Below are 24,890 nucleotides of genomic sequence, written 5' to 3'. Positions count from 1 at the left end.
CGTGATTTGGTTTCGAGCCGTGGGTGCGCGAGTGGGAGCTGCGCCCGAGGCGCGGAGGCTGTCGGGAGCAAGATTGGCCCGGGGGGCGTCTGAGGCGGCGTCAGTGGGGTGAGTGCGTGAGGGCGGTAATGGAAGGGGGCCCGAGGGCAACCGGCAGCGCTGCGGCTGCGGCTTGGCCGCTTGCCCGTGTGAGACTGCGCCTGGGGAGGCGTTTGGCGTTCTGGTGGCTCTGTTCCTTCCCGACTGGTTCCCGGGCTGGCTGAGGACCGGGCGGTGGGGGTAGCAGCGGTGCTGTCCTAAGCCCTGGGCGGAGGGGGTAGCCGGACCTTTTTCCCGCCTTAGTGCGGCAGTGCCCTGTGGAGGGGCTCCTCGTGATGCCGTGCGCGGTGCCTCGCTTTGCGCGGCAGCCTGGCGCTATCGGTGTGCCCGCCGTGTGAGGCGGGACAGCTAGGGAAAATAATACAAGCTCCGTTTCCGGGGGAGAAACCTTGGCGTCCAGTGGTGCAGGCTTTAAGTCCGGGCGTCCAGGGGGTGCAAGTCCAGTGGTGGCTGGAGAGGCGAGGGGCGCCTCGTCGGGGTTGTTCCCGAGCCCGGCGGAGAGGCAGAGCCGGCGCCCGGGACGGGGAGGCGGGGTGCTGGTCTGTCCTCTCCGCCGCGCTCCTGGCGGCACTCTCCCCGTTATGTCCCTTCAGGCGTGGCCTGTCGCTTGTTTTGGATGGCTTTTCGGCTGTTCCACTGCCCCGCGAAACGGGGCAGGCTTTTTTCTTTCGCCCTTCAGGGAGCTTCACTTGCCTGCTCCTGCAGCGTCCACGATTGTTTATTTCTTAGTTGAAAATGGTCGCTGTTACTGTACAGTTTTTACAGTTGGGGGGTGGTTTCTTGGCTGCGCAAGCACAAGCTTTAATGAAAAATTAGAGCTAGTAATGCTTTAATCTGGGCCCTGTTTAGGTCCTGTGACCTGGTGGGGATGAATTGTCATGCTGAATATGGATGACCATGTTGCAAAGGCTTCACATCTAGATAAGGTCATAGAATATCTACTTAGTTATAGCAGTAGAGACTAGATAATACTGAAGGGGAACTAAGCTGTACGACTGGTTTCTGTACTGTTCTGAGGAGATACTTTGCAATTTTTTTTAAATTTGTTTTTATGTATCAAACTGTAGCTTCTTCATGGGCTCCTGGATTACATAAATATCGTGCTTTTTTTTAAACATATGTGCTTTTAAACTGAAGTGTGGGAGGTCTCTTCCAACATAAATGAGTCTGTGTTTCTCTGTTGTCGGTACTTTTAATGAAGGAACTGTTGTTTTGGACTTTGCCTAGTTGTGGGCTATGTGCAGGGAGGGAGCAACTCTTGAAGTTGTATAAGAAAATGCATCTTGCTGTCTTCTCTTTTGGCTAGCCTTGTAGTTTCATACTGCCTTAAGAAGTTCCTGGTTTCTCATTGGTCCCTTCAGTTCTCGCCGTTTATAAATGGGATCATTTTAGTAGACCTTAAGACACAGTGCTGCTGCTGAGGTCAGATTATCCTGCATCTCCAGTCCAGATAACTCCACCAAAGGAAGCTGAAAACATCTGCTAGATTTTTTTCCTTGTATAAGACTTTTGAAGTAGTATAGCTCGGAAGGGTTTTAAGATTAATATATTCCACGAAAGTAAAATTTCTGCATGCTTCTAGGCAGATTACAGTGTATAATTAGAGCTAGGTGAAACTTGCTGCTGAGATACTTCTGCAGTGAAAAAGCCTGTTCAGAAGAATTAGCATATACGTTCCATTAATGTAGCTGTGTTAGCTGGGGGGCAGGGGGGAAAAGCAAAAATAGGTTTGGAAAGTGGAAACTTCATTTTTATGCTTGGCTCTTTGCTATTTATAAACAATAATTTGACCTTGAACTATTTTTTCATTTCCTTTGTTATTGAGAATTTGGCTATGTATACCAGCCATGCTATGCAAATAAATAAGTTGAGAATAGTACTTGACTATGATGCATTGAAGCTAATACTGGCTACTGGCTATGTCTTTTATGGCTCTTCGCTTACTAAAAGATATGGAGCGTCTATATACTTTGCTTTTTATTGTTATGAAATGGGCTAATGATTCTTTGCTAAGTTCTGCGAGACAAGCCAGTAGCTGTATAACACTGATGATATTTTTAAGCAGTTGTTATGCCTTGGGCTAATGAAAACACTCTTGTGTGGTACTGTAAGTGTTCTAGTTGCATTCATAAACAACTAATGATAAGTGAATGTTGATTTTGGAATTTTTACCAGCTTTTTACTACTGTTTGAGGTGACGCTTCATTTGAAAGCTGAGAGATATTTAGTATATATATGATTCCTCAATCTTCCAAATTCTTGAAGTCACTGTATTTCTTAGGCCTTTCAGATAGTTAGAACATGAAATTTAGCAAATTAGAGAGGAATAAGATCTTAAATATTATGTACTGTTTAAATATTATGCTCTTTATTTTCACTGTTCCTAAGCTGATCTAATGACTTTTATCAACAGTTAAAGAGTTACTTCTATTTGTATTTCCCATGATGGCACTTGGAACCTATCTGTAGAAACGTATGTCTCTTAAGCACTCTATCTCCATTTCCCTTTATTAAATGATACTTCTGTTGAGAAAATTATCCCTATGGGATTAATTCCTTCTCTTTAATCTCTTAATGGAGTGGGGTGAGGATCTAACCCCTTAACAGTGCTAACTGCAATACTCTTTCAAGTGTTTTGCTGACTTGTTACAGCAGTATACACCAGATTATTCTGCTTTCTCACTTGCAAAAATTACTCATTGCCTGTTTTCTCAAATCTGCTTTCTAAGAAATTAAATGTAGTAGATTGGTAAGCAAATGTTTGCACTGTGCTGCTAGAGCATGAGAACTTTGGTTTTGCAGTGTAAAATAAGCCTCACTTCTACAGTAACTCATTCTTACTAAAGAAGGATTTATAGTAGAGAAATCTACCACTTATCTTTCAGAATTTTAATGATTAGATAGCAGACAACATAAGAGGTAACAGACAATATGGAGTTTTAAAATGTCTTTCAGTATTTCTTTTGGAGATTGGAGGAAGGTGTCTCCCGTAACTGAACTTACTAGATAATGACATCTCTCATGGTTTTCAGGCCATAGTTGTTGGATTTTTTCAGTAATCATCAGACTAGAACATTCTGGTAGATGTAATTACTGAGAAACACCTAGTTTAAATGAAAAATCTGACAAGTCAGAAAACTTTATGTGTAGTGTGGATTGTCACAGACTTAAGTAATGGAGAGTTCTGGGAAAAAAACCCCATAAACAAACCACGTTTCTATTTTCTTTTTTTTTTTTAATTAAATATTGTATGTATGAAGGAATGCTTACTTCTACCAAAAGTTACTCAGGGTATTTTTAAATTAGCTAGTTCAGATATTGCAAAAGCGTAGATGTAGAAGTGTGGAACTGACCCAAGTCCTCTGCATAAGCTAAGGCACTTCAGTGCATGCTTACATTGAGTTCTGTTCTGTTGTTGGGTTGTTTGGGGTTTTTTTCTCTTTAACAATTGACTTCAACTTTGATCTGTGGTGACCAGACCAAGGGGTAAGGCAGTCCTGAAAGAAGTGGTTTGTAGTACAGGTAAGGAGACCTCTCACAGGGTCATAAACTAAAGGTTTACATTTCTTATAAAGTTGCCTCTGCAACTTTCTGGGTAGCGTGTTTTGTTTAGCTTTGCCTTAGTACACTAAACACATATATAGGAAAAGTGATTATGGTCTCTTACTTTCAGAGAAGGATAACCATTGTGATAGCTTCACATCTGCCCGCTATGCTTTCTGCAAGTCATTGCTGGTGTGGGGAAATTTGCAATTGGTTTCTGATGATTTCATCACTTTGGGAGATTTAGGTCAACTGATTCAGATCCTAACTGTCAGTTGGTGCTCCTGCACAGGCAAAGGGTGTCCGGGATCTGCAACATTATCAGTTGAAAACTTCCTTAAGTAACTGCTGAGAGAAGATTCAGCATGTGCTCCATACGCAAACAACTGTTGATCCGTCATGAGCTTTCGTATTTACTACATGTGCACTGAAGTAGTAATTACAAATTTCAGATCCACAATTTGGATCTGAAAGAAAACGTATTAGTGGAAAAAACGTAATATTAAAGCGTAACTTAAACTGTCTAAAAAAATCTATACAATGCTCATAATTAAGTTCTCTTTTGAGAGAGGTGAGGGTCAAGGGGAACAGTTTTTAGGACTGAAATAGTAGGATTACTGTGCAGAATTCAGCTACCCAGGATGATCCAAGTGATGGCCAGCTGTGTCTTCCTAGTCAGCAAATATTCCTATTATGCTTCATTCCAGACAAATGCAGAGGCATGGGTTGCTACTGAGGAATTGGAGGGGGTAGGAAAAAGTATTTGTGGGAGAGGATGGGAGTGTTGAAGAGGAAGGGCAGCCTGCGCTGCTGCTGTCACATCTGCCTTCACTCAGTGATGATAATGCAGCTTTCCTCTTGGCTTCTGGGGGAAGGGCAAGAGTGAATTTGCTCCCTAAGCCCATATCTGGTCTCCTGTGTACCAACTTTTATATAGTAAGTTTCAAAAAACCCCAAATCTTTGGGGTTTTTGGCTTACATTTAGTCATGCTGCTTTTCTTAGCAAAAAAGTTTTACTATATTAAGTATTTGAAGAAAAGCTGTGTAAATATTGTAGATTCTTTAGAGCACTTGTCTTGCACATTTTACTCTTGTGAATCTTGTTTCATATGTATTTAGTTTAAAGCTAGAAGTGGGTTGGAGCTGCTGAAAGGAAATTTAGTAGTAAAACTTAAAAGGGGAGAAGGGGTCTGTGCCCCAAGGTTTCTGTTGAGGTCCACCAGCAAATTTGATTCTGGACTTGAAGACAGTTGAGCAGTAAAAGATTAATATGACCTAGCCTCTAAAATTTTGCCTAGCTTATAGAAGGCTATCAAATTCCATTAGGCCACCATTGCATTAGGTGTGTCACAAATACAGACAGATAAATCAGCGAACATGCACTTCTTCCTTAAATACAACTGAAGTACGCAACGAGACAGTGCAGATCACCATATAGAAAGAATGTAGTGCAAAAAGGCAGCTGGATAATATTAGTCAGCGTGATAATGTGGTCATCAGCCTTCACCATCCGGCTTGTTCAAAGGGGTTGGATGTTTTTGTGTGGATGTCATGGGAAGGAAAGCTTTGAGAGCCCAGAGAATTTGTTTGCTGTTAACATCTGCAAAACTCCTCCCAGATGGGGGAGAATGAGGGGCAGAAAAAGTGTGAAAGGCCTTGCTTGGGATAAGTTGGTGGATGGAGCTAGGCATGGAAGTTGCATATGAGTGGGGATTAAGAAAGGCAGAGATGGAGACTGAGGGACTTTGAAAGGGAGAACAAATAATTAATGCAGTAGTAGCTGTAGAGGATAGAAGTGTCTACTGTATCCCTCTAGCAGCACAGCACTGAAGAATGTGCGTTCAAGTCCTGTTAATAAGTGTAAATACATATTTTGTTGAATTAAGGCAGTAATGTTCAGAATTCTAATCTCGAAGTGGGAAAAGCTTGATTGCTTTAAAGAGATTAGTGTACTTTCCTATTACATAGGCCTGATCCCTAGTAGTATTCTTTCTGATACTGTTTAATTACAGCTAACAACTGTATTTGTTAATTTGTGAGTCAGAGCACCTTATTTTTAACCAAATTGTGCATATATCATAGTGTCAATTAAAAAAACTAGCATAGAAAGGTAAATCTCTTCTGAGGGTGAGGAAGGCAAAATGGAAGAGATGGCTTAGAAGCTCTGAATGACTAATCCATTCAGCCCATAAACCCATGATTATGACAAGCTTATCTAAACTGAAAATCCTCTTAAGCTTTATTGTAAGGATTACATGCATGTTTTGGGAAAAGTAAATGTTTGCAGTGAAGTTTGTGAATGTGCAAGGATATTTTTTCTTTAATAAATCAGTATCCAAAGGCACCTTAGAGAAATCTGTAGTCTAACTGCCCCTTCAGTATCTATTGGTGGTTAAAAGTATCTTGGTGTAATCATCAAAAGCCCAGTTGCATTTAAAAATGAGCCCTCAATAACAATGCTGCATAGACTTGGAAAGGGATGAATGTTGCTGGGTTAATCTCAGATATCACTCAAAAAAATCAGTGATGTGGATGTCATGATATGACTTGATGTGAAGAGCAAGAAAACAGGAGGTTCCATAAGTTTAGCTTAAGCAAACAAAAAACGATGCACTTGTAAACCTTTTGACTATGGATTGGTATTTTCTGCAGAGAATATGAAGAGGAGATCTTTTACTTCCTTCGTACATGTGGTTGTCTGTTAGAATTATGTCCTATGAGTGAATTGATTCTGTGTAATGTTTTCATGAAATGATCATGGAAATGATAAATTTTGTTTGCAGATGTCCTCTAATTCATCATTGTTCTTTTTACTGCATTTTTTCAGAAGGGGCAGGGAAAAGATTAAAAAGAAAATACGTCACTTTTGACAGTGAAATGTCTTTCTAGGACTTGCTACCATGCAAAGTTTGAACTTTTGTTATGAGTTTGAGGGAAAATTTTGACGAAACTGTAGAATTTCTATAGCCTGTTAGTAGAATAGATGCTGAAATTTGCTATCGCTTTAAAACATAATTGCTTTAGAACACCTAGACATTCTTCTGCTTAATTGTTCATCTTTCCATGTTGTACTTTCTTTACCTCTTAGCTAGACATGCACCATTTAATCTAGAGGAATAAAGTCATTTAATAGACCTACTTTGCAGTTAATCTCTTAAACTCCCCACTTCCATCCTCTTTTCCCAAAACTCTTCGAGGTTGACTAAGGGGGAAAGAAAGAACTAAGAAACCTGATTTGAGCTATGGGATGTGGTTGAAACATTTGAAAGACTAATGAGCAACTATTTTGCCTTCTATTACAGCGGATTCTGATGAATATAATTAGGGCTGCCTGTATTTCTGTCTTCTGTAGGTGAACAGAAGTACATTCTTATTGACATATGTTCTCCTTTCAGGTTAGAGTTGTTCCGACATCTCCTTTTCAAATTCCTGTCTTTATACAACAGTTTAGTGCGTGTGTTTTCAGCCTTGCATGTAAAACTAGCTGCGTGAATCAGAGCAGCTGGGTGGGATTTTGATGAGCGCACTCTGGAAAAAGCATCTAGTGTGACCGTCTCCTTTTGCTTATGTAAGAACAATGTGATCACATGTCCACAGCAAAAATGTGTGCAGTTCCTTATTTGGTAATGCGTTAATAACCTTCATCTTGTTTGAGTGCAACAGCAATTAAAAACAATGCAATGTAGCTGAGTCGCTTTTCCAAGTGGATTTGTTTGTTTTGCAGTTCCTCTCTTCATCAAGACTGAGAAAATAGTTTATTTTCTACGGGAAACTATTAATTTCTGTCATTATTACGGGAAAAAAAAATAACCAAGTACACTGTGGATAGGGATTGTGCAGGCATCTTCCACCTACCCTTCCCCCTCTTACGTGTCACCCATAACTATGATCAGTATCATGTTTATTCAGTTTTTTTCTCTCAGCTGTTCTGTTTACTGACAGCTTTTTAATTATGTCAGAAAAAAAATGTAATACTTTTGCAATAAGAAAAAATAACTTGCAGACATGACTTCTGTCTGTTCCTTAATTATGGAACATGACTGAAGTAGTGATAAAACTCTATATGAGCCTATCAGTCTTCAGTATAAACCTGTAGAGTATCTTCACCGTTAGGAAAATATTTCTATAATGTGTTATGTTCCACTAATGAATGTTCCAAACTGGCAGTGTGTTTGGGCTGTTTTTTTAAAATAGAATGAATCCAAATACTTAGTGATAGGCTGAGAATCATTGGAAAGAAAGACTTCAGGTTCAGATCAGGTCACATCTGAGTCACGCCAGTGCCAACTTCCCAGAGATTTTTAGCAAGAGCTAACCTGTAAGGACTATCTTTATTCTACAGGTGCCCTGAATTCTCTGCTGCTGCCTCTTTGCTGAGACAACAGGTTATTAATTATATTGTTTAGTGGAAGAAACCCCTTAGGTTTCCTTTGCTATGAATGAAGGAATTGCTACCATAGTTAAGGTAAACACCAATAAATTGTTATAGGTGGCAGATACCCTCCCTTTTCTACAGGTGAAAGGCTAAAAGAGGAGCTGTTGTATGCTGCTTCCATTGAAACAGGTATTAAATGAAACAGTCTGCCCATCCTAATGTTTCCTGGGTGATAAGGTGGTTGTGATAACTAACTTTATGTAAGGTATTGAAGTAAAAGCGTTTAAAATGCCTTTTAAAAAAAAGTTTTTTTCTGTTCCAGTTTCTTGAAGGAAAGTCAGCAGGGGTTATTATGGAAACTAGCACTATTTTTCCATTGTCCTTTTCCTGTTAATCAGTACATAGCACTACTATTAGGTCACAGAAGTTCTCCTACACCAGGATTCATTTGGTGGAAGAACTGGTAGGGAGCCAATCACGGTTCCCAGGGTCTGAGCTGGCTGGCCTTGTGTCCAGTCTCAGCTAGCCCAGAGCAAATGTTACTTTGGTTTGTGCCAGCTGGCCCTGGTCTGTCGGGTGGAGAATGCTGGACTGCAGAAGGAGTAGTGTATGAGCTGGCTATTCTGTCTCTCTACTTTTAGGGAGATTTCTGCCCCTTCTGTGCTGCAAGAGTGGGGCTGAATCGATTGAATGTTAATGTTGAATTAAGCCTCACTTTTACTGAAAACAGGAATATTAGAAACATCTTTACAAGTGTTACTCAATACCTGTTTTAAAAAGTCTGTTTATTGTAAACAACACCCCTCTCTATTTCACTTAGATGGAAAACAATACAGATCTACTTAATATTCATTGCTTATTTTCCAAGGTTTGTATAATAAACAGATCTGCAGGTAGGAACATGAGGGTAGAGGTCTACACATCTTTTCAATTTTATTTTTTTTTTGGTGTGTGTGAATTTTCTGAGAGCCTATAGGCAACTGATACTTTGCTTCATATGAACAGATGGAGAGATGGCAGGAGAGAAAGAGGAGGCAGCATGGTTGCAAGTGGTACCCTGGATTGTAATTTCAAGTCAGTTTTAAGTAATGTGCCTCTAGTGTATGTACATTAAAAAAAAAAAGGCAAAACAAAAAAACCAGAACAAAACACCAAGCCCCAAAAAACCCAAAACAAAAAAGCTCCCACCAGTCCTCCTTGGCAGTACTAATAAATGAGTTGGATGTTTTTTTGAAAACATATGCAAAACAATACTCCAATTATATGACAAGGAAGCGTGCTAGAATAAAGGGTACTCAAACACTTTTCTTTTAATATGTTAGTTGGAGCAGACCTCTAGCACTTGGCTGAACCGGTACATTTGGACAGCATTTGTGTGTTGCTGAGGTTGATTACATACTGCCAATGCTCACATTTTAAGCTTCTGTGTTAGAAAGTGTTCATTCTTTAGAACGTGGAAGTGGCTCAATTACATTATATTGAGATTTTAATGAATCTAGTGAGGGTGCTCATCTAGAGAATGCTGAACTGGTTGTCCATTAAGTGGTCTGTTTAGCCCAGTAATTTGCATTCAAAAGTGGCCATGAGTAGACGCTTCAGGGAAAGTTAGAATAAAGCAAACACTTGGTCCTCTTTTCCACCTTCCTAGCTTCCAAATACTTGCAGCTCAGGGAATTCCTGCTCTGGCTTCTCTGTCGAGAAACTTGCAGTCGATCTCTTCTATAGTATTTTTTCAGTGTCCCACTGAAACCGTTTTTGAGTTTCCAGTGTCCTTTGGCAGGGAATTCTATTGAAACCGGCTTCTGCTAGTTTCATGTAGTGGCTCTGGCTTAGATGGGAGTAAACCATGAACAGTTCATGCCTCCTCCTCCTTTCTCCATCATTTGTAGACCTTGTAGACCTCTGTGACTTCTTTCTGTCTTTTTTATAGACTGAAGAACTCAAACCTCTACAGTTATTTCTCATGTGGAAGCATTTGCATATCTTTGATCATCTTTCATGGTCCTTCTCTGAACATTTTAAAAAAAAAATTATACTTGGTTTTGGGGAGTTGAGGGGAACAGAACTGCACAGTGTTATGGCGTAGATGTACTACTGGTACTGTACTGTTCATATGATACTGTAATAATGTTTTCTGTGTTGTTCTCTATTCCTTTCCTAGTACGTTCTAACACTTAATTTGCTTTTTTTTCCTGACTACCAAGCAATCTTGTATTCTTTTTGACAGTGATCAGAATTAATCAGTACTTTTTTTAGCTTTTGTAAACAATATCTATTTTGTTATGTGGTGTACTGTTCATGCTGAGAAAACAGTGTAACATGGAAGCCTGTGGCATATGTATAAAGCATATGTGTAACCAATAAAATACTCTTATGTGACAATATTGAAAACATATTCAGGGTCTGAGTATGTTAGCACTTAAGAATCTGAAAGACTTGTACTGCAGCAGTATGTTGTTTCTTAAAACAATTACCGGAAAGGCTATACAACTTAATACAATCAAATAAAAAGCAACTAGTGTTGGAGGGAAACAGGGAACAATTATGAAGCCTTAAACTGTTCATCATATTTAATATCTTGTTATATAACCAACATGGGAAGGTTGGTGGCATGGGAGTCAGAAACCTGACTGGTACAGGGTGATAAATGTGTGATTAAGTCTAACTCTTCATTTGCATATGGGCTGTTTCAGGACAGAATTCCTTGAGTCGTGGATAAATTCCTAGAGTGATAGCAGTCAGAACCAAAAGTAGTTAGGACAAAAATGCAGGCTGCTTATATGTAAAATTGAAAGGAGGAACTTTGACTACTATATTTTTCTGCTTTCTTTGCCCCAAACTGGTAACTTACTAGTAAATTGTGGAGAACTTGTCAAAACAGAACATTTTCTTGGCGGAAACAGAACTTCAACTTCCTTATGAATTTGATTTTTTTTGGTAACAACAGTGAGAAGATATTTCTCCTTACCAACACAGTAGACTTTTCCATATAGATGTTTACAAAAGTGTGTATGGCAACAGTGTCTTTAATTACTTGAAGTTTGTAACAGTGAGTGTGGTAAATAGGCGTAGTCAGTAATGTGAGGGAACCTGTTAAAAGTTTTGCGTGATTGGCATTTTTCCTGGTTGACCAATCAACTTGTTTGAAGAAGAGTCCTTTTACAGAAATTTGTGTGGGTGGGAATTGAAATGGACACTGAATCTAAGTAAGGAATTGAAAAGCACTTGTGGAATCTGTACTCTTTCAGAAGAGGGAAGCCTTAATCTGTAGATGAAAATACTTTGTGTGTGTGTTGCTTTGTGTGACCATACTTCCGATGTTTCCTTTTGTTTTTCTAAGTGCAGTCTGGTACTTGACTGAAGTAGTTAATCACATCATTGTGAAGGGGGAGTTAGTTGCGTTTTCATCAATGCAATACATCATAGCCGAGTCCTAAGAACTTTGCCTGCTTGCAAGACGATGTTCATTCCCTCTCAGCAGTGGAAAGTTAAATTTGGAAAATTCTTCCAAGTGTATTTTTGTTCATCAGCTCTAGTAGAGATTGTGACTTGGTAGACAGGAATCAGGTATGAGAAAGCAATTCTTTATGTTAATGACATATAAGTTTGGTATGTTGTGAGGACGGATCAGTGTGCATGTGTTATTAGTCTCCTAGTCATGTTTTTGAAGATAGTTGTAACCAAGTTTGATATAAAACCTACTTGAGATTTAGATCAGTGTATTTTCTTTTTCTAGTATTGTATGTACTTCTACATAGGTCATAATATAGTGGGAATAATAATTTTTTGAAGAGAACAACCCGACCCTGTAACTTGATATATAATAAACGATAGTAAGTTTTAATGTGAAAGTATGATGGACATTTTCAGTTGTGCATAGCATTTCTAGCTTTTGGCCTGTTGTTACAAAAGTAAAAAGAAAAATAAAACTAATTTAAAAAAAATTGCTAACAGTGCCTGCTGTCTTGTCATGTAGATTTTCCAAATAAAATTGAAGGCTGCATGAATCACAGGCTTAAAAATTAATTTTGAAAGTTCAGAAGTGGTAACAGTATATCTCTGGGTGATCGCAGTATGCGTTTTGAGATTTAACATTTGAACTTGAGCTGTAAATTCATGTTGGCTCTGGAATGTATATTTAAAGTAAGCTTTCCCACAGAAGACCTTAAAAACATGTCCTTTGGCCTGTTGGCAGGAGCATAACTTCATGTATATGCCAGTAATATTATAAACATTATTTTGAAGCAGATACTACCAATATAAAATAGAAAATAATAGAAAATACCAGCTAGGGCTGGTATAACTTAAATATAATGAATTTAATTGTCTTGGATCACTTTGTATCCTGCAGTTTCGTTTAGTATCTCTTGTTGAACCAAAAATAATCAGACCAGATCTTTCTGGACAATACTATCGACTTTTAAATATAGAAAGTATAGTAGGTATGTGTCCTATGAAGTACTGTTTCACAGTGACTTAGATATCTCTCTAATGGAAGCCAGATATTTTTGTAAAGCATGACTATACCTATCCCACTACATTTCTTCCTTTTTAATCTGTGAGGAAGTCAAAAGTCAACAAGTCTTTTTAATGTAAACTGCAATTGTCAGTGAATTGCATTAAATTGCACTGTTGCATGTGCCTCAGGAAAGAAATTATGATTTATGTAGTACACAAACTGGTAAATACTTTGGGGTGCATTTCAATTTGAATCTTTTACAAGTAGAGTGTTTCAAAGACACAATATATGCAATATGAAAATATAAAATAAGTGTGCCTAGTGACTCAAGTACGCTATTTAGCAAAGTTAATGTCACTGTCTATTGTAACTTTGTAATTCTATTAATTTTTTAAAGTTTTTATGTGGTATTTCACTTTCTTTTATGATTTATTTGGGTGTAAAGTCAGCCCCAGAATCCTTATGTACAATGGACTGTTTACGTCCACAGTAGCAGCATGTTTCTGCAGAGAACTGAAGTAAAAATTTGATAAATGTGGGTAGTTACTTGGGTATGAAGTGTGTGACAAAATGAAGCTTTTCTTTTAGGGCCATTGACTGATTAGAAAGAACTGTTACGTTCTGCAGGTTTCACTTTGCATTTTCTGTTAGATATATAAAAAAATTTCAACTATTTGTTACTTCTGTTGTAAACTCTAAAATTTATTTCTGTATATGAGACCAGCTACTGAATATTTCTGTAATGAAACTCTATTTAATGAATTCATGAATGGGGTTTGCATGTATAAGGTCTTATTCACAGTCCAAAAGTATAAACGTAGCTCAGTCAGCGACTACATACAGTTAAAGACGGTGGGGAGAAAAGTCACTGTCAAAATTTTTTTTCTCTGGGAAAATAATGGATGATCTTAGAGGAAATTTTACTATTGTATATGGATGTGCTTTCTTCAGACTACTGTAGACAAATGTCGATTTATTCCATTTATTAATGTGGGTTTGCAAATATTATGATACTTAATTGTGGAAGAGCTTTTTCTGGGGAGGGATTTGGCTCCTCTGCCTTGACATTTAGGTGCACATGTGTATTTATAGTTGTGATCTGTCTGGAATTTGCCTTTGTGGTTTTGTTTGCTCTTTAACTTGTTCTGTGATATAGTCCTGTCTTTTTCAGTTTTGTTTCTGAGGTTTAATAGGTGAGGAATGTAGAAGAAATGGCTTAATTTAAAGGAAATAATGAGCATTTTTATTCAACTTCAGATACTTCAAGGAATAATGACACTGTTCTGCTTAGAAGCTTTTCCTTAAAATAACCTTATACTGGTGCTAATTTATGATTAATCTAGAATTTGAGTTCAGTATAACTATTATTGTGAATGTTCCCTTAATTTATTTCAGTTGTTCTTATGAAGGCTTCTTTAAAGAAAACAACTCATTTAAAATTAGTATTATCAATACAACTATTCTAAGACCTGGAAGTGGTATGACCTTGCTCCTACTGTTCTGCCGAGCTTATGATGTATACATCATATGTATGTGAGTTAAACTACAGTTGTTCAGAGAGAATAATGGGAAAGATATTTTAAAGCAACAATTATTTCACTGAAATACTAACTCAAGTGGAATGCTGAATATGAGTAGTCAAACTCAGTCTCAGAAGTGAAGGTGAACTGTTGAAGGAACAATTTTCAGCTTCCTAGTGTATATTTCATAAACATTTTTAGATTAAAAAAGCAAAAGTATTGTATTACAAAAGTGAATGTCACTTTCTTGTTTTTGATCAAAGAACATAGAAAATCCTCTGTAGATAAAGAGTGGGCTTATATTAGGCAAGTTCTGTATGATTTCAAAATTTTATTCAGTCTTCCTGATAATTAATAAAATTTTTTAATAAATCATCTATTCGGCTTTTTAGTAATTTGTTACAGTTGAAGATGCACCAATTTTTTTCCCCAGTCAACTTTAAAAAGCTTGAACTGAAATTCCCATTTTAGGTATGTGGTTTTTAATTTGGACTGTAACAAATAACACTGATGTAAGGAAGTGCTGAACAAATAGAGGCTGCAAACTTTCTCAGTGCATAATAAGAGTACCCTAAAGTAGCTTACAAGAACAGGAAGACACGTCTGAGACTGCGTAGTTTGGCAGAAAATTGGTTTACAGAATTGACTATAAGCAGAAGCTTCATAGATACCATTTGATACTACAGTGATGATAAAAACTTTTTTCTCTATGTACCTGAAATGAAATGTCGCTGTTGTATTTGAAGACTGTGTAAACATAGAACTGATGATATAGATGGTTAATTGATTCATAATGTGATATATCAGTCAGAGAAATGTTGATGTGGTAGAATGAGGAAGAAAGGTAGCTAATTGATGGTGGGGTTTTTTATCTGTTGTGTTTTTGAGGTGGCGTCACAGCCAAGTGCATTACTGGATTTGTATGTCTCAGAAGTTTCTGAGTACTCTTAACCAAAGTCTTAGATTATGGCCTTCCTAATTTTATAGATACCTAGTTTAGTGGCTTGCTTCTGGGAGGCTTGAGTAAGTTGCAGGATGCACTACTGCTGGCTTGTCACAGCTGAGGCCAGCCTTGGCTACATAGGATCTATTGGGTTGTGTGCTGTTAATGCTCCCTAAACAAATCAAATCACAGCAACCACCCCTCCTTTAAGTAAAAGGTAAAAGTCCAAATAGAGGGTGAGGACGCATCCCAGTATGCTGCAATTAGAACTGTGTGTGAGCAGGTGTGCATACAGTGCAGGTGCCTCATTTCATTCTGTCCTTGAAACTGCTCTAATACTAGAAGATTGGAAGATGTAAAAACTTATCACACTTACCAGATGGATTTCACTGTCTGAAGAAGTGCTGGTGTGATTGGATGTACCCAAATGATCATTAGCATGATCACTAGATGTTCATCTTGTACATGCTAATCTTTTACTACTACTACTAATGTTTTCACTAATTCTAAGAGAGTCATATCTCTCAATCTATTACAAATTGTCTAAAGAACTTGATAAGCACGCGAGAGGAACTGCAGCCTACTTGTATTTCCAAAAGATCTCTGATTATATGATAAAAGGAAGATCTCAGCATGGAGAAAAAGAAGGAACATGCTTTCTGGAAGGAGGTGCTCCAGTTATTCCATTAACTCTTAGAAGACATGAGATTCCAGACTGAATCTCTAAATTCATTCTGACATGAAGATCTCATGCAGGGCAGGAAGTAGAAGTAATGTAGTCGTTGCTGTACGTCTTGCTCAGAATCTTAAGTAATTTCATTTTTAGGGAATAACTTGTCTAATTAGGATATAACTTGGTGCTTATGCCAGAATAGCATGTTCCCCTCTGTAGGGAGGCAAAGGATGCCTGAACACTTACTCACTGTGATTGTCAGCAAGAAGTCCCAGTGTAACTTTTGTTGTTACCAGAATTTGTTCTGTAAGTTTTGCCATTCGAGGGGAAGAAACTTTTGATTTAAGAAGAAATCCTGACTATTGGGTCTTTTAATGAAACCTGGGAAATTAATTACTATGTTTTACAAAATGGGGGAAGGAGGGGAGCGGTAAGCCTTGCTAATTGCAGCTCCTTGAGTGTTCTTTTGATATTTAAAAGGAGACATAAGTGTTTAATATAATATTCTCAAAGGGGAAAATTTCTTATACCTTGTTTTTTAAACTAGCATATGCACCCTCTGCCGCTTCGATCGACCAGAGGTTTTAGAAAACGTAATGAAAAATACAGTCCTGAAACTAGTCTGAGCTATTACTGTTCTGACAGTTCTATTATATGACAACACCGTGACACAAACATCATGGGGTCCTTCTTGGACACTCACTGGTGGGAATACTTCAAGTGATGTAAGTTATGACCCCACCAGAGGTTGCTCAAACCATACCATGGGAGCACAGCTGAGCATAACAACTCCTTGTACTTGTACTGCTAGTTTTGCAACAGAATTTAAGGCTGCTCTAAATCTATTCTGTCAATAGTGATGAAGTTTATTTGCTGTTGTAGTTCAGAGTATCGTAACTGCTGGGTTTGGATGGTGATTTGTCATATTTGCAACCATTTCTTGAGCGTAGTAAGGTTAAAATTGCCTACTAAAACATGTGTAAGTAAAGAAGCTTCTTAGGGAGTGGTATTATATCTTACATGAAATCAGTTGAAGTCCCGTTTTAATTCAAGCTATTGTACCTACTGCTTTCAGAACTCCGTAGTGGAGAAAATGCTGGATTTAGGATATGGGTCTACAAGAATTTACCTGAAGTACTAATCGTAAATTAACAAAAGTAGCCCTTTTTAAAGAAAGATAAAAAGAAAAGGGTGATTAGTAAAAGACTAGCTTTATTCCATGTGGAGCTCAGCAACAGCTTCCTCCTTCAGCTATAAAGATAATCGATTCTGTAACCTTGTGGCTTCCAGTGTTCCAAAAATGCAAGTAAGTCCTGAGAGATTTGGTGGCAAGGGGAGCCAATTCCTTCTTTCAATACCCTTTGGCCTCTGTTACATTTGAAATAATAACTACAGATAGGCAAAAGTTCTTGCTTTCTCAAATATTGTGATGAAATCTTGTCTTTATTCTGTCTTCATCTTTCCCACCCCTATTCCAAGGGGAATGTAAAAAAAAAAAAATTAAAAAATTAAGCAAATCCTGGATACATTGAGGCAATCTAGTCAATTCTATTGCAGAAATTGGAAAAGAATAGGTATGATGTGAGGAATAGGGGGATGATACATTTAAAGAAAAAACGGAAAAAAAAAAGGGGGGGTGGAAATCCCAAATCTTTTTCTAGTACTCTCTGGTTAAGGACAAATTTTCTGTCTCTTCTGACCAGCCCCCTTTTAAGTTAGAGCAGGTTCTGGAAAACAACTTCAAGTATAATGCTCCCTGAATCAGAAGGTTAGTGTTCTCCACTTGAGTTTGGTCCCTTGGCTGCTATATGCTGCCTTTCTTAAACTTTTTTATCATTAGAAGGAAGGCAAGTGAGCCTAATTGTCTTCATACAAGTAACTTTATAATTGAGCCTAGAAATGTCTTCATGCAGGTAACTTCTAGATATGACCAAAACTGGTGTATTTTAATACTTTTCTACAGGGAGGAGTTATTTTTCAAACTATGCTAATCAGTCTTGAAGTTTATTGCCACACTGACAAGTAGGGATAATTTCTGGACTTACAGCTCTTAACTAAGATCCAAAAGAAGTCTTGCAGGCTGAAACTTCATACCATTCCCTCTGCAGAGCATGAGAAATACTTCAATAGTAAAATTTGCACTATGTATTGTAAAACAAATGTGTAGGAACCAGGTATTTTTCTGTTATTAACATCTCATCAAATGAAAGCTATTTGCTTGATATATTGCCGTACTTGTATAATAATCTTGATATTGCCTCTTGTGTAGAAGGAGGCCAGGGCAGGGGGTAACAGTTTCGGTCTGCTTTAAATGAGTGGCTTGACTTGTGGTAAACTGAGTGGTATTTTTTGCTCAGATTTGATTTCTTACTGCTTAAGTCAGCTGTGGTTGAGGGTGGCTTAATTTTATTTTTAAAGAAATGAAGTTACGCTTTCTGAAGCTTTGTAGTTAACTTGGCTGTAAAATACTTTGTAGACTTTGCTGGAAAGGGTACAAATCCGTGTTGATATATTTGGAAAACAGTTATATGTACAGCTGTCTCTGTAGAAACTGTGAAGTAAAATGCTATAATTACTTTATAAGGGCTACTGCATTTCTGTTGGGGCAGTTATGTCTTTAGAGCTGACTGGATTCAGCCCTGGTGGTGAAAGGCACTGTATCACACTATTAAACCTTTAAACCTTCTAGTTGCTTGAGAAGGGAGGAAACAGAAGTTCAGCATTTTCTCTGTGTGTGTGCGCGCGCGCGCGTGCGTGTGAGAGAGAGTGAAAGCTGTGCAGGCTGTTCAGCTGGGGCAGTCAGGGAAGTGACGTCCTGTATTATTTGTCGTTCTAGAAAGAGCAGAGACACGTACTGTAGATGGGAGGACTCTAAAGAGGGCTGTGTCTTGTCCAGTGTGTATAATTATTTATAAATGAGCAACAGGGGAAGGAATGAAATACGGAGAAGCTGTCTAGTGTTTCTTTAATGTATCGGAGAGTTTGTTGATTTGTAACAGTTCTGTTTGTTTCAATTTCAAATTTGATTTTTATTTTTCCTTCTCTAGCATCTCTACGTTGCTAAGACACTGGACACTGCTTTCTTTATAGCAAGGAAAATCTGAATTCCTCCAACACTCAGGATGGGGAAAGATTATTATTCTATCCTGGGAATTGAAAAAGGGGCTTCTGAAGAGGACATCAAAAAGGCTTACAGAAAACAGGCGCTTAAATGGCATCCAGATAAGAACAAATCTCCCCACGCAGAGGAAAAATTCAAAGAGATTGCAGAAGCTTACGAAGTGCTGAGTGATCCCAAAAAGAGAGACATTTATGATCAGTTTGGGGAGGAAGGTATGTAAGTCTCTGTTGTACTCTGATCGGTCACTTTCATTATGTTGAATGAAGCAAAATAAACGTAGATGATGCATGAAAACATGACGTGTTGATTTTTAGGCAATGTATTTGTACTGCTTGGAAGTTTGACTGATCAGCTTTTTTAATGTAAAATGTTCTGCAGAGTTTTAATGCTGATCTAGTTTTAATTTCTTATTTTAATGTGCTTTTATTGTTTTTTAAAAATCCCAAATACTTGACAGGCAAAAAGTTACTGAATTGAAAAAGTTTGTATGACCCATAAATAGCTTTCTGGGATCTCTTACTGCTGTCTTGCCTTGCCATAGCACTTTCTGAGGTGCAGTTGAAAAGAGATGTATTCTGTTCTCAAAGTTTTGCTGAAGAGCAGTCTGCTTGATCTAGGCAGGGCAACCCCTCTGAGCAGAAGCCCAGGTGTCCAGTCTGTAGTTGTCCTTGGCTTCTTGCCTGGAGAGGAAAGAATTTGGCTGATGTCATGAAATACCAGAACAATTTTTTAGCTTTAATTGTAAACAGTGATAACATGCCAAGAGAATGAGGCCTCAGAAATGTCATATTTATCCTAAAATGGTTATCTGGAGAGGATGCCTTTTTTTTTATTTTTTTACCAACATGACTTTCAGTCTTATAATTGAGCAACGGAGGAAGTCGTTAACATCCCTCCCCGTAATGTATGGTATCAGAAATTCCCCATTAAACAATTACTTCCATTGTGACAAGTAGGTCCACTCACTCATTGCCATTCACTCAGGGCCATGTTTTTTATTAATATAAAGGAGGACACTTAAATAGCAGTACTTTGGGGAAAATTGTGGGTTCTTGTGAATGCATAATAAAATTTGGTCCTCTGTCATCCGTAGGACTTAATACACGTGTTAACATCCATAAATTTATGTAGAAGACCTTCAGCTTCTACAGAGGATGCAGTTTTTTTGGTCTTTTGTTCCATTGCATGCGTTCAAAGCTTTAGTGCTGTTACTGAAACATTCTAGGAAAAAAGTGTTTATGTAGATACCAGAGGCCTTTGTTGCCTCTTTTACCTGCTTGCACTTCTTCCTTCTCACTCCCTATCTCCTTTCTGTATATCATTATAAACCCATTTACTTTGTGGATTCATTTGCATTTTAGATTCCTGTGCAGCAGCTCATCCTAACTGCTTTCCCAAAATACCATTTTAATCACTTCTACCAAACAGCTTGAAGTAAAGCATATAAAGCAATGCAGCCGTTGGCATCCTAGTATTGCATACTTGAAGACAGAGGTTCAAAACATAGATTTCTATTTATCTGAGGCATAATATTAAACCAAAGTATGAATTTTTAGAATGGTGAATCTGGAGATACCTCCTGATGCCTCAGTTGCTCTCTAAGCTCTTCAGTTGCATCTGAGAGTGTAACTACTAGTTGTGAGGGAAAGGCAGGGGGTGGGGTGGGAGGAAGGAGGAAACCTCAGTGTTTTTACAGCCAGGAGCTTGATGTACCTTCAATAACTTTTGACTAGTTGTTCCAGGAGGTGTCCTTCTGCTATCACAGATTGAATCCACTGATCTGCTTGTTTGACATTAACAGTGCTGTGACAGAAGGTTGTACTACATGTTGCTAAGTACTTTTAATATGGTCTAGTATTGAGATGGGGAAAGCATTCTAATTCTGTCTTGCTTGGTTACTGTTGATAACCCGTATTAAGCTTTTGCATAGAAGGTCTAAAACACTGAGCCAACACCCCCCCCCACACCCCCCCCCCCCCAAACCAAAGAACCCTCTTTCAAATTTAGGGAATGCATGCTTCATTAATGTAAGCCTTCACATTTTTATGGCTGTGGAAGTAGGATAGCAGCTGTAGTGCTGAGCTGCTGTAAGATTGAAAAAAATAAAATAACCAAACATTGTAAGTTTAGAAATAAAAGTCTCTTAAGAAGACTTTCCGTCTTTCATCGTAAAGGTTTGAGAAGGTATCCTGAAATGGTCGGTGCAGGAGAGCACTAACTATTATGAGGAAATACTTAGAGATCACCTATTGGGAAAGAGGCATTTAAGAAATTTGATTTTAGCTGGGTTTGGAATGAGAGAGCAGGAAGTACAAGGGACTGTCCAGTGAGAATTCTAAGGGAAATCTTATCAGGAAGAAATGAGATGTACATCTCTCCTTGTGGAAGAGAAAGAACAAAGCTATTTGAGAACATTCTGATTTTTTGCACTGAGACGGTGACAGTATATACAAGATTTTTGTACCCAAATGGGTCTTAGGAACTTCCAAGCTATTTTTATTTGTGGCTGCATTGAAAAGAGTTCCCAGGTTTCTTACCTATTTTATATCATAGGAACACAAGCTGTGGTAAGTTTGGGATTCTAAATTGAACATGAAGGAAGCATATGGCTGCTTGAGTATTGGCATGTTACCTTTTACTCAAACTGAATTGCAGGAAAACAGAGGTAGAGCTAATTAACACTGAGTTAAAGCTGAGCTATGGAGACTATGGAAAATGTTGCGTATGATACTGCATAATTTTCCCCAGAAGTGATCTTGAGGAGGGATGCAACTCCCAACAGACTTTGCAGAACAAGAAAAGATCAAGTCAAGCAGACTTGTCTTCTGTTTTAAGATGCTAATTCTTTGAATAACTGGCTTCGATCATATGAAATAAAATTGGCAGTGTCAGAATACTTGTTCTTCTGAAGCAGAAGTCATTCTAGAGCTTCAGAAACTTTGTTGCTGTTCAAGCTACTGAATTACTAGTTGGTACTGCATAGTCTGATGGTGAGTCCTGATTGAAAAGGAGAACTTTCACTCTACTGCAAAGACCTTTTTGACTCATCGCTTCTGATATCATTGTGCTCTACAATAGGAAAGCTTATACTAATATTTGATTTGTTTTTAACTTCGCTTATTTGTCTTATTTAGGTCTGAAAGGAGGAGCTGGAGGACCTGATGGACAGGGTGGTACCTTCCGGTACTCCTTCCATGGCGACCCACATGCTACATTTGCAGCTTTCTTTGGTGGCACAAATCCTTTTGAGATCTTCTTTGGAAGGAGGATGCCTGGTGGCAGAGACACTGAAGACATGGAAGTGGATGGTGATCCATTTGGATCCTTCACTAGTTTTAGTATGAATGGTTTTCCAAGGGAAAGAAATACAGTTGGTAGCCAATTACGTCGTAAACAAGATCCCCCTGTAATCCATGAACTTAAAGTGTCATTGGAAGAGATCTATCATGGCTGCACAAAAAGGATGAGGATTTCACGTAAAAGGCTTAACCCAGATGGTAGAAGTGTCCGAACAGAGGACAAAATTCTTACTATTGAGATAAAAAGAGGATGGAAAGAAGGCACCAAAATCACTTTTCCAAAAGAAGGCGATGAAACACCCAACACAATTCCAGCTGATATTGTTTTTATCATTAAAGATAAACCTCACTCTCACTTCAAAAGAGATGGATCAAATATTATCTATCCTGTTAAGATCAGCTTAAGGGAGGTAGGTTTCTCTTTTGGTAGAACTCTAAACGTTTAAACCTGTTACAATATGACACAATGGCTACGCTGCACAAGCTGTATGGCAGCAATAAACTTTTGTTGTTTTGTTTTTTTTTAAATAGAGTTTCACTCATGTAAAATCAATGTGTGGCTGCAAAGCACAGTTATGTATAGTGGAAGCAATAGCTGTTTTGATAAAAATGGAGTATTATTTCAAGCTGTTTACTATAGAGGTGGAAGAGAATGAGGGTGGAAGGGTAATAGTAAGAGTTGATATGTCTTAGATGTTCGTACTTTACCTTTCTAGCTAAAAATGTATTAGGCTGAAGTAACAAACACAAATACAGTTAACAAGTACATCCAATATAGCATGCTCCTTACTGCTGTGATGTGACTGCTACTTCTGTAGGACAAAGTAGAAGTGTCTTAAATATTTTCACTGCCAACAAATTCTAAGCCTGCCTTTCTATGTCATAAGTTATTTCAGTGTGATTTCAAAGTACATAGAGATTGATTTCATGAGGATAAATTATTGTGAACAGGTGTTATAGGAGCTATATATATAACAACAAAAATGGTATAGCTTTTTTAAGTTCCGTTCCAAGTTAAAACACATTGGCTTTCAAAAGGAAAAATCAGAAAGACAAGTGAGCAGAGTTCTTAAGGGTCTGAAGCCTTGACATGGTCATCATTGAAAAGATAATGTAGCTGAGTGTGTGATGTGTTTTTTCTTCTTAATTAGCATTAGGTGGAGAAATAAACTCTTGCTTGCATTGTAAGCTCTTTGTGTATGTTATGAATTCCCTTCTTAAAGGATTCTTAACTAAAAATACATTTGAAGTGAGGTGAAGCACCTAAAATAGGATGAAGGAGAGGGACAAGACAATATTTAATGTTGAGGCGGGTAATATAGTTCCTTCATAGATAAAAGCCTATTTAGACTCATTGCATTGTTATGTAAATTGGACATTATCAGTATAGACTAAGTGTGCTGAATCAGGTGAAGTTGGAGGAATCAAAATGTTATTATCAGAGATCCTAGTAATGAAAACAAACTATTGGATAAAGCAGGAGAAGGTCTGTGATGTTTTAATTTTGGTGCACCAAAATCGTTGTTTGCTTTTCTTTGAGCATCACAAATGCTCACCTCAGAGAGCTATGAAATTTGATATGCCTCTGCTTATAGACACTTAAATGTTGTTCTGCAATTTGATATAATATAGGTTGATTGTGTATTAGAGTAAACCCCGGTGCAATATAAACAATCAAAAAATGGAACAGGACTCTAAATTTCCAATGGAAACTGAGAAGCTGGACATCTCTAGAGAAGTATGAGTGAAGAGTTCACTCTGTGCTCAACTACTTTATTATTTGATAAAGTCTTTGAAGGATGTATAAGCTTAATTACCCTCCAGTGGCCATGCATAAGATTGGTAAATTCCATGATATTCAATGACAAATTGAAGCCTTCCCTTTTTAAGAGAGGAACACTGTATTTGAATTTTGACATTTCAGTAGTGCACAGTGGAAATACTGTTTAGAATGCTAGTCTTTTCTAAATAATCCAAATTCAGTTGTAGGTACAAATAAAGTTCTGACCAATTTCTTTTTCTCACGATACAATCTTTCTCTAGGCTTTGTGTGGCAGCTCTATCAATGTGCCAACGATAGAAGGAAGAACCATACCCATGACAGTAAACGAAGTTGTAAAGCCTGGGATGAGAAGAAGAATTATAGGATATGGTTTGCCATTTCCCAAAAATCCTGACCAACGTGGAGACTTAATTATAGAGTTTGAAGTAATTTTCCCAGATAACATTTCTCCAGCATCAAAAGAAGTACTTAGGCGAAATCTTCCAGTTTCATAAAACGAAGACTGTGTATGTCAACTGTTTAAATAGGACACTGGAAATGCAGAAGACTGGCAAGTCTGTGCTTTAAAAGTGCAATCTGTAACAACTAGTGGAATATTTGTTTTTTTGTTTTGTGGGATGGGTGGGGGGGAATACTGTAATGCTGCATGAGAAGAAAAGGGTTAAGTACAAGTCATACAGATGACTTCTGCAGTAAAATTTACAGGGAAAACCACTCATTTTATTTTACATCTTCCTCATCAGAAAAGTTTATTCATTATTTTGCCTAACGTAAAATGTAGTCGGTTTTTACAAAGTCAGCGCATTTTTCTGATACAGTACTTTAGCCTTCAAGTACTTTATTTCTTATATCCCTACCCTATCTATAACATTACCCATTTATACAGAAATTGGAAATAGTAGTAGAAATACACAAATATATAAATATTTTAAAGAGCAAAACATGAAAGATACCATTTTGGTATGTTACCTTCCACTGCACAAAGCATAGGCTGGGAAAAATCAGCTTGGACTCCTGAACCGCTCCCCAGTGGAATGAAAGTATTTTGTTTATTGCCCCAGAATGTGTGAGGACT

At 37.9% G+C, this 24,890-nt stretch overlaps 1 protein-coding gene across 1 annotated transcript; it reads left to right on the top strand.

Moving 5' to 3' along the window:
• The first annotated feature begins 76 nt into the window (after positions 1-76).
• DNAJB4 (DnaJ heat shock protein family (Hsp40) member B4) lies at positions 77-24,425 on the top strand. Its single transcript, XM_050900857.1, has 4 exons — positions 77-108; positions 18,660-18,945; positions 21,868-22,442; positions 24,076-24,425. The coding sequence occupies exons 2-4, from the start codon at positions 18,735-18,737 to the stop codon at positions 24,307-24,309; spliced, it is 1,020 nt and encodes a 339-aa protein (XP_050756814.1). The 5' UTR covers positions 77-108; positions 18,660-18,734; the 3' UTR covers positions 24,310-24,425.
• Positions 24,426-24,890: the final 465 nt, after the last annotated feature.

This window comes from Gymnogyps californianus, chromosome 8 (genome assembly GCF_018139145.2).
Source record: "Gymnogyps californianus isolate 813 chromosome 8, ASM1813914v2, whole genome shotgun sequence".
In the NCBI taxonomy this organism is placed as follows: domain Eukaryota; kingdom Metazoa; phylum Chordata; class Aves; order Accipitriformes; family Cathartidae; genus Gymnogyps; species Gymnogyps californianus.
This window is presented reverse-complemented; position numbering and strand designations above follow the sequence as displayed.